The 10918-nt window shown below is 31.6% G+C and overlaps 2 protein-coding genes across 4 annotated transcripts; both read left to right on the top strand.

Annotated features, from left to right (window-relative positions):
• Positions 1–2137: 2137 nt before the first annotated feature.
• On the top strand, positions 2138–6428 carry LOC112743863 (uncharacterized). Of its 3 annotated transcripts, none has more exons than XM_025793243.3 (7): positions 2138–2863; positions 3172–3252; positions 3629–3703; positions 4526–4570; positions 4654–4743; positions 4944–5045; positions 5873–6428. In XM_025793243.3, the coding sequence occupies exons 2-7, from the start codon at positions 3175–3177 to the stop codon at positions 5894–5896; spliced, it is 414 nt and encodes a 137-aa protein (XP_025649028.1). In that variant the 5' UTR covers positions 2138–2863; positions 3172–3174; the 3' UTR covers positions 5897–6428. The 3 variants fall into 3 exon arrangements, with proteins under 3 accessions (XP_025649028.1, XP_025649027.1, XP_025649026.1); XM_025793242.3 differs by having other exon boundaries at positions 2170–2956; XM_025793241.3 differs by having other exon boundaries at positions 2194–2834.
• A 408-nt stretch (positions 6429–6836) lies between these two features.
• LOC112743862 (uncharacterized) lies at positions 6837–8143 on the top strand. The gene is made up of 3 exons (XM_025793240.3): positions 6837–7451; positions 7549–7641; positions 7797–8143. Exons 1-3 carry the CDS (start codon positions 6969–6971, stop codon positions 7917–7919), a joined length of 699 nt encoding a protein of 232 aa, XP_025649025.1. The 5' UTR covers positions 6837–6968; the 3' UTR covers positions 7920–8143.
• Positions 8144–10918: the final 2775 nt, after the last annotated feature.

Here is a 10918-nt window from a genome sequence, read left to right as displayed (position 1 = left end):
TTTTATATATTTTCACAATTTCAATTTATATAAAAGTAGTTTTACCTACAATTCAAAATTTATATACGGTGATGATCAGATTTTAGTTACTATATTGTAATTTTTTTTATTTTTGTACAAATAGTACATAAATAAATAGTTAGTTAATTTTGATAATTTTAAATTGATAATGTCTCTCTTTTAAAAAAAAATGATAATATCTCTCTCAAATTCATATATATAAGTATATTACTTTTAATGTAAAATACATTGTTATTGGATTTTCATCAAATTAGACTAACATTATAATTTTAAAGATAATTCTGAAATATTTTTTTATTAAATAAGAAATGTTATATTTTTTGTCAATTAAATAAATTTTAGTTTTTTATTATTATATTTTATATTAATGCTTTAAATTTAGAGTTTAAACTTTACTAAGATTTAGGGTTTAAAACTTAGGATTTAAAGTTTAGGATTTAGAATTCAAAAATTAAAATTTATAGTTTATAGCATTTAAAGAGCGTTGCACTATTTATTTATTTTTTCAGAGTACAATAACATTATTTTAGAATATTCTAAATATTTTTTTCAAAAAAGTAATATAATAGATATACATTACAAACTAAATTTAAGTACGTATAAAATTATTACTCAGTTATTTTTATCTATTTTCATTCATATATATTTGTGTCATTTATAATATTTACACAATATTAATTTCCTATTCAAAATTTTTAATGATAATATAATTTTAATCTTATTAACATATATTTTAATTATTATACTATTAAATGTGTTTTTAAAACACAAGAGAATTAAATTACTCATATAAAATACATATTAAAATATAAAATATGGATTAAAAATATATAAAAAAAATATTATGTACTTTTATACAAATATATAATAATTAATTTTTAATATATATATATATATATAATTAATATTTTAAAAAAAATTAAATTAAATAATCCACTCCTACAGACATAAAAGTTTAATAATATTAAAATTTTGTAAAGTTTCTTTTGCAACTAACACAGAAATTTTATCACAAAAAAATTATTTCCTTATACATGTATATAAAAAGTGATATAAAGATTATTTTTACGAAAATATTTTGTCATAATTCATTATCTTTTTCAAACACAAAAAAAACATATATTTTTATGGTTGCATCTAAAATATTTCGGTAAAAATAAAATTTGAATATTGGTCTTTCGGTGAATATTATTTATTGAGATTATTAGATTTTGATAAATATAAAAGTTTATATTAAAATGAATGTTATAAAATAAATTTATAAAGATAATATTTTAAAATATAAAGATATAATAAATATCTAAATTAAATATTTATTTGCTGTAAAAAAAATTGTATATATATTAGAAAAGCTTAAATAATATGTGTGTGTAACATTTTATTAAATAAAAATATTTTATTAATTACTATTTCAATTATATTAAAAATCTAAATAAAATAATAATTATCTTGTAACAAAAATGCTAGTGGAAAAGAGACCCACTCATATTAATCCATCAACGTTCAACTCTTTCCAACACAAATTGGTTAAAGCATTAAAGGATAAGACAGTAACTTTATCTCTCATTATGTGGGTGAAGGAAAGTACAAGTTTTGGTGACTGAACATAACATAAAGAAAAAAGACCTAAGAAAAAGAGTAGTACTCCTCTCTAATAATAATGTCTAAATTATTAGGAGGCAGTAACCACTCTAGATACACCTGCTTGTTTAAAACAGCAGTCTTAGCCATTAAATCAGACGCTCTATTTGCTGTTCGCTGGATGAGCACTAAAGTAGCTGTTCAATTGCGCTGGAGCATCTCTTTGATTTTGTCAAGCAGATCAGAGTCATTCCTAATCATGCTGGTTGTCCCTCGCGAAACAAGAAGAAACGTATCAGTTTCACATATGACCTCTTTGCACTTGCAATCCCAAGCCATAACAAGCCCTCTCCAAATAACATGAAGGAAAGTGCAAGTTACTTTTTTACTATGCTTTTCAAACAAATAATTTCACCTATAAAATTTTCTCTTTCATCTCATCTTTCGTTATATTTTATTACAAATTTTATTGGTTGAAATGATGAGAACAACAATATTCTACTAAACTACAACGATACATGAAACCGCTTCCAATAATATAAAGTAGCCTATTCTTCCTGCATTAAAACTTCAAAAGATGCAGAAGATATCTTTTTCTAAAACATTTGTCTTAACCAGCAGCTGCCAACACCAATCTATACCTGTAGATTTTAACAGGCCTTCTACACCGAAGAATTTGCCCTATTCTAATTCAATGCATAAAAAATCTTTGCTTTTTGTTGCAAACTCTCACTATTCACAACTCACCATAACTGAGCTTCTTCCCGCAAGCCCGCTTTCAATCTCACTCCCAGAATCTCATAGATTCCCCTTTCTCAGCAATAATCAATGCCTAACCTCAAATTCCCATGTACCCTTCTCTCAAGAATTCTCAAAAACCACTGCCACCCTTGTTGTAGTTGCTTCTTCAATGGGTCCAAGAGTCCATGGAAGAGGCTCAAGGGGCGGTGGTTATAGCTTCTGCAACAATAAACAACTTGGATTTGATGAGAGAGAGGTGGAGAATTTGGGCTTGGAGGGTGACCCTACTGGTGATGGTTCAGTTGGTGAAAAGGATATTGCTGATAGTGATAATCCATTTGATGGTGTGGGACTCAAGAGAAATGGATGATCCATTTGATGGTGTTTGAAGACGACGATGATTTGGTTAAGGTTCAGGTTCAGGGTGGTGCTGCAAATGATGATATAATGATGATTTGAGAAAGATGATGTTAAAGTTGAGAAATTTAGTGGTAAGGATGGGATTAGAAGGGGTAAAGAGGTAATTAGAAGGTCCAATTTGTTGGCTAAGCAGGTCATTAGTATAACTCTTAGCTTGGGGTTTGTTACTCAGCTTTGGGTTGACACCACCGCTGTGAGTGACAATTTCTTAAGCTATAAATGTAAAGCATGCTTTTTTGGGGAATTTGTTTATAATGTTTGTTTGTTTTCCTGGTTTGCTACCTGTTTCTTTGGGGTGGAAGCATTAAGCATGTTTGGATATTGATTATTAGCTATGTTGAACTTAAACTATGTTAGTCTAAGCACACATTTATTGATGTATCTCCTTTTGGTGAATTTCATGTGCAGTGGATGGTTTTATTTGTGGAGATGAGGCCAAACTTGCTTTCTGGGGATGCAGATAACTTCCTTCTGGAGGACATTAGTCAGGTATAACAAATTTTGGAATAACACATTTTGAATGCTTAATGTGTGTATGCTTTGCTACAAGTGTTTTACACCATTTTTTAGTTTGTTTCACTTTTGGAGGAGTTCTGTTGCCTGCAATAACATGTAGAGAGGACCCGGCAATAACATGTAGAGAGGACCATTCGGGTTCGCTACCAGTTAAATTATGTAGATGCTTCCTGAGCAAGCTTTTTGTCCGAAATTTCCAACGCCCCTATATTCCAATATGAATCTGTACTATGGTTTTGCGACCTTGTCTTATGGTCTTACTTGAATGTGGTGTGCATTTTTAGCTATGCAAGCTAGTGACCTCATGTGTTTTTAATGCTGTTGAGTGTTCTGTTGGTTCTCTTTTCAGGTCGGGGATGTCGTCCTTGTCCCGGATGAAAGCATGATAGAGAACGAATTTAAAATGGTTGGATTGGAGACCCTGGTATGTTTTAAAGTTTTATATGATTCTTTCTTGTGAATTATTTTCTCTTGAAAGCTTTATTGTAGGGTTCACTGTTTGGCAGAATATGTTGGAGAAATCTTCTCTTTTGATATTTGTTAGTGGTACTCACTCTGTTGTGTTGCTTAAATAATAAAGGTTATTATGAATTGTGTTCATGTAAGATGCTTTTGCTCTATCCTTGTTTGTTAGACAGTGATGATGCTCCAAATTATGTGAATGTGATATCTGATGTCTTTTGAAGTTGGTATCATTTATTTAAAGTAGAAATAATGAGAATTGATTATTCATAATTGACAAAGTGTAATGAGATAACAAAACATTATGCAGGATTGAAACTAAGTGGTATCATAAAAATGTCGGAGATAACCTTTTTTCAGATCTTGGGAACCGTTTACCATAAACTATCATGTTGTAAATGCCTAAATGGTTGTGTTCAAGTTTTCAACTACTTGTTAGTAAGATGAAGATATCTTCTTATTTCTTCTTCAAGATCAAATACTTTTATATTATCTCCTTTGGTCTTATGTATGCTTTTGGTTCTGATCGGTTATTTTGGTCATTTGTGCCAAAATGAAAAGTGCTCTTCATCATGGTTTTCTAAATTTCTAGCGAAATCCAATACCTGTTATACGATTTTTCCCATGCCTTAACCCTTTTCAATGAGTCATCATGGGAAGCAGTTCCATTTAATTTAATATATGATTTAGTTGTGCCGCCACTCTTTTACCACACTTCCAAAATTGAAACAAGGTAGGACTATTTTTAAGATGGTAATTGATTCATCATATTATTATTTGATAGGTTGGATACAAAGTTGTAACACCCTCTCAACGGAATATTGGAAAGGTGATTATACGTTTATTCTTCTACTTTTATTTCACATATTTATTTATATCCAATTATTTGATAAGGGAACTCTAAACTCTTAGGTGCATGGATACACGTTCAGCCTCAATTCAGGTGCTGTTGAAGAACTTGAGCTTGATTCATTTGGACTATCAATTATCCCTTCAAGTTTGGTAAGTCAGTGCCTCTTTGTAAAGTTAATAAAACCAAGTTCAGAACTCAAAAATAGCATGCAAGTGTTGCCAATCCAATTGGAAATGGAAGTCTACATCCTATGTTAACAAATCCAAGTCACAATTCCTTCATTTTGATCATTTGTGACTCCTAAGGGGTTTAGTCTACAAATTATAATTCTTGATTGCCATACTTTTAGGTGAGTACTTACTCTTTGCTAGTCGAGGATGTAGTGGAAGTAGTATCTGATGCTGTTATGGTTCGCGAAGCTGCAGCGTCACGTATACAAAGGCTTTCAAAGGTACCTTCATTTCAATAATGGAAGTTTGAGTGTATGAGTGTATCACATTACTATTTCACATTTTACATTTTCTTTTGCCCTTAGGACTAATGGACTAAGTAGGATATTGATTTCGGCAACATTGCTTCCTTTTCTGATTAGAGCTTCGTGATATAATTCGCTTCTGTTTCTTAGCTGCTGAAAGTTTTTATTCCTGCTTATATATCAAGCCATGCTTATTATGGCTTGTACATGGGAACTTATGATTCTCATACTTTATTTTGGTTTCTCCGTTTTATGGCTATTGTCCATAGATTTTTAAGCGAAGTCATCTAATTATATTATTTGGTTGGTAAAAGTCTAATTATATCATTTAGTTTGGGTAAAATACTGTCTTACTCCCTAACATTTGGGCTAAGTCTTGATTTTGTCCCTAACGTTCGAAACATCCTATTTTTATTCTGAACGTCTTATTTCGTCCTGTTTTAGTTTTCTTGTCAAAATTAAAATTTTTTCTTCCAAAAATACCCTTTCGTCCATTTGGTTTTATTGAATTCATTTTCTTTTGAAATAGTTGGTGCTCTTTTTCTACTCCGGCAACGATTTAGAATCTAGCGAGGAAACAGAACAAGATTTTGACTTCCCAATAAAACATTGAAGAAAAATATCTTGTGTATTCATTTTATCTTGTACACCAAGTCGATACAGGTCTCTCTATCGGTAAATGGATAAGTTGGATAGCATCGCTCTATCGCTATGTAATCATTATTGCTACTAAAAGAAATGTCATTGACTCATTTCTTTATTTTGTCTTGCTAATCACAAAACAACCTATTTGCTTGTCCCAGGGTTTCTTGGCAACCAGAATGTAGGAGTTTCAATGGATGATCTTGAAGATTATGACTCTGAACCATCTGTGACATATGGCCAAGTTTCAAGGAGAAGGAAAAGTCTTGGAAGAAAGAAACCTAATCAAAGATATTGGGATAATGAAGATGATTGGGATCTTCCAATGGACTATCTTTGATTCACATGTTTTGTCCGCTAACTCCCATGTAATAATACTCCTTTTAATCGAAAATACAGTGAAGCTTTAATAAGCCTACCAAGGATGACATAAAAATACCATACCAAATTACCAATTGTCTTTTTTATTTTCTTTATGGTGTAAAATAGGCTTGCATTTGTACAGTTAGTTTCATAGATTTTTCTTCAGACTTTTTGGTTTTTAATATTATTTAGTTTAGCATTCTCTTCGGCTTTTATCGCCTTTTGCCGCCTTGAAAAAGTGATTGGTATGTAATAAGAATATAAATAATAAATTATATTTATGTATTAAAATAATTTTTTAAATAATAAATTTGATAATTGATTACTTTTTGTAATAATAAGTAATATTTTTCCACCAGTTTCAATATATTTTTTGGGGATACTCTTTTTTGTTGGATTTTTAGTATTAGTATTAGAAATGCTACTAGAGGGGCACAGCTAAACAAGATGTGGTGGCAAACTTGCTAGCATCATCATTATAAAACTTCCAAAAATGGTCAAACAAGGGTTTGTTTTGGAACAAGTCTCAAACTCTCAATATAGGAATTTAGCTAGTTGACAAACAACAAATTAAATCTAGTTCAAGCCTAATCAAAATAGTATAAGAAATTATGAATCCTCTTTTTTTCTTTTCAAGAAAGCAAAGGGAAAAAATTGATCCGAGCATCCAATGTAGTACTTTTTTTTTTTTAATAAAGCATAGAAAATAGTCAAAATACCAATAAGAACAAACAGAAGCACTAGCCGTTAGCGCCTCCCTCCATTGAAATTCAAAATAAAATACACTCTACTCTTCACTCAACTTTCCATCACCACCAACACCTTCTCCATTCTACTTTCCATTTCTTCGCTGCAAAACATAACAATAAAAACCTATCATCCAAACACGCCACAATGCAAACGCAAACACAAACTCACACTCCGATTTCCATACCTCCGAAACCTCGGCCGCGATCAGGCCGGACGCCACTCCAGCCGAAGAACAACTTGCCCGTCGATCTCCGGCCGAAGCCCAAGCCCAAGCCCGAATCTGAACCACTCTGCGAGATCACACCCGTCCGCGACAAGGAGAACCGTACTATCGCGATCACAGCCGCAGCGGAAGCTACTCTTCCTCCTCATACTGCGGCTGCGTTGGCTCTGGTGCAAGTGCAACTCCCCGAGGCGTCGTCACTGGCGGAGGAGCTGAGCGCGATCAAGAAGAAGCTGGAGAGGATGAGGATCGATAAGGAGAAGACGGAGACAGCGCTGAAGGAGAAGGACGCGAAGCTCGACGCCATGATGAAGGAGCTCGAAGACAGAGGAGAGCTTCAGAAGAAGTTCGAGATCGAGGTTGATCGCTTGTTCCGCTTGAAGGAGCTCAAATATCGATGCATGGTAAAAAAAAAAAATCAGTTTCTCTCAGAATTTCTTCCATTCGATTCAATTCAATTCTGAAATCGTTTTTTTCTGTTTTGGATTTTGATCGGAACAGAGAGTTTCTCCGATGAGAACATTAAGAGAGAAGGAACATGGAAAGATCGTTAATGAAGCTGCTCCATCGTCGCAATCTCAATCTCAATCAGAGGTAAATCGCTATTTTATTTTATTCTACTTTCAATTTTAGGAATATTTAGGAACTACGTTTTGTTTTTAGTTTTCATTTTTCTTCTATGAACGAATTGATGAGAAGAAACTGGCGATTGACGAATGTCGGGAATGGTGCGTTTTTTTTTTGTGTAGGAGAAGAGTAAGAATGAGGAAACGACGTCGTTTGAGTGCGAATCTGAAGGAGAGGAGTGTGAAGTGCAGAGTCCCGGTTCGGCTTGTTCACAAACTGATACTAACACAAAGCAAAAATCATAATCAATTAGGCACAGAGTTTTGGGAATTTTACTGTTTCCTTTCCATACATAATAGCTCGTTATGGTTTATTTTTGTTTGCATTGCAATCTGTGGTGTACTTTCAGATTTTAAGAAAGAAAATAGCTCATAGCTTGTATTGTCGCTAAGAAAGGGCAAAAGAGAATTATCATTTTGTGTTTTGAGCTTATTGACATTTTTGGTGAAAATTTGATATTACTTATTCACATGTATTGTACTATCATATGTTTTTTTTGTCTCAGACTCATCAATAGCACTCATAAAATAGAAGAATATCAATAACACTCCTTCAAAACATCTTTTTACAAGAAAAGAATAAATAGATCATTGACTTTTTAGTTTGCTAATATTTAAATTTTTAAAAATTTAAAAATACATTTAAATTTTTCACTTTTTTAAAATCGGGATACATTGATTTTTATTGTTCATTTGAGTTTGTCAGACCCAACATAAAGATCAAACGTGACTCTCATTGTATTGAATTGGTTGATACAGATGTCTACATGAGAGAGTTTTTAAAAATAATTAGACCTTAAGATCGATGTATCCAGATTTTGAATAGACAAAGAACTTAAATGTATTTTTAAATTCGTATGAATTTAAATATTCACAGACTAAAAAATTAAGGATCAATTTGTTTTTTTTCTTTTTTTTTTATTTATAAAACAAATAAAAATGATACATATATTTGTCTTTATATAGACAATTTTGTAATAAAATATAGATTCTTAACAACTAATAACAATTTTTAATGAAAGTAAAGAAACATATAAAAGTGTAACTTATTTTACTATTTGATTAACATGCCAATTTATTTGACTACTTGATAAGCATGCTTACATAATTTTGATAAGCATGCTTATATAATTATGATAAATTTTAGTCGTAAATTGTGAGTATTAATTTTTGCAATATAACTAATTTTGATTTGTCAAATTTAATATAGTTTCTATAATCTTTTATAATCTTCTTACCCTTATCAATATTAATGGATTCAAGTTGTATTTTTCTTAAAGATTTGGATACCAATTGTAACAGCTAATGAGGTGATGATGAATTTGCATTGAGTTTGATTAATTATTATTACTAATATAATGTATAATACAATCAAGTTAGATGTACGTTAAATTTAGTTATTAAAATTATAGAATACACATTAAAAATAAATTAAGTGATATGTATTTATATATAAATATATAGTGATTGATTTTAATGTATAAATAATATTTTTGTATATAATAATATATTATTTAGAATCATATCTCATTTATAAATTCATGGTTACTAAAGATTGATAATTTGATTTTAGTTTGAGTTGAAGTTTTGAATCTTTAAGTTCAATTTGAGAAAGTGCTATGATGGGATATTCTACGATAAAGAGGTAAATTGATACAGATATAAAGATATTTTCATCAATTAATCTTTATTGTGACTAGTAGGTTTGTCGTCCTTTTTAGAAGAGTAATTTGACAGAACACACGTGGATGAGTCACTGAGCCATAAAAGTATGCGTGTTACAGAAACTTAATGTAATTGTTGTATAGAAAGTTATGGAGTCCAATTTTTTAGGTTTTTTTTTTATGTAATTACTGACCATTTCGCTAGTTCTCATTCCGTCCTCATCGATGAAAAATGACACTGCGGACCCTAACCAGTAACTCCATCAGACATTTTACCCCTCTATTAATGTCTCCCTTTAGAGCTAACGAATTTTGCCTATGTGTAATGTTAACTCAACATGTGAAAAGGAACTATTGAAAGGGATAAAATGCTCTTCCTCTCTTTCTTTTCTTTTTTCTTCTCCTCCTCTTTACAAACCAGAACACCACCAGGCCAATTTCCATCTCTCCTTATCTTCTCCATCATTTTCGATCACCATCATCACTAACATCCACTACCATCATCTGTATTCTCTCTTTCTCCTCTCCACTATTTTCGGCCACCATCATTACCAACATCTACCATCATTCTTTGTTTTCGCTACACCACCTCATGCCATCATTCTTCTTCTTCTTTTGTCCGAACCAAAACCACAAAGTCATATTTCTCCCCAAATTCTCTATTCACCCCCGACAACTCCAGCATCGCCATGACTATCCTCTCTCTCTTTTTCTTCTCCTTACCTGGTGCGGAATTTACAATCCACAAACTAACCGACAAGTGTATCGAGTCGTACCAAGTAATACCTCAGGTGAGTGAGGGTCGATTCCACGAGAATTGATGGACCAAACAGCAATGGTTGAGTGATTCACTTAGTCAGACAAGCAGAAAGTAGTGTTTCGAAGTTCAAATTTCATTAAACAGTAAATTAGGAATTAAGAAAGCAAACAGTAAACTTGGTGTGAGAAGTATGTGAGAGAACAGTTAAGGTTTCAGAGATATTTATTTTCTGGATCAATATTTCTTACCAACTATTTTAATCATGCAAGATTCAATTTATGGCAAACTGTAATTGACTAAACCCTAATTCCTTAGTGATTTAGTCTCCTCTAACCTAATCAACTGCCAATTCCTTAGTCACTTAAGATAGATTAGAGGGTTAGGTTCAATTCTAGTTTATTAGTCACAAAAATCCTAACTACCCAAATATAAGAGGATTATATGTCACGTATCCCGTTAAGTCCAGGCAATTATTGATTTAGGAAAAATTTACTTTCAAGCTATTATTCAAGTGAGTTAACTTTTTCAAGAATCAACAAGAATTCATGTTGAACAAGAGTAATTTTCCAATATACTCAAATTCATAAGGTGAAAAACGAAAGTAATCCTTGAATTTAATTCAATACATTTTAAAATAGAGTGACAATAGTATCAATCCATAGAATAAACAGAGCTCCTAACCTTAATACAGCATGTTTAGTTGCTCATGGCTCAGAAAGAAAACTAGGGTTCAAAAGTGTGTGAAAACTAGAATGAGGTCGAAGAGAAGAGAGAAGTCCGAAGGGCTAAATATTTTTCCTTTTATATCTAACATAATTTGA

Source organism: Arachis hypogaea, chromosome 14 (genome assembly GCF_003086295.3).
Source record: "Arachis hypogaea cultivar Tifrunner chromosome 14, arahy.Tifrunner.gnm2.J5K5, whole genome shotgun sequence".
Lineage (NCBI taxonomy): Eukaryota > Viridiplantae > Streptophyta > Magnoliopsida > Fabales > Fabaceae > Arachis > Arachis hypogaea.
Note: the sequence above shows the minus strand (reverse complement) of the source record. Positions and strands in the feature narration are given on the sequence as shown.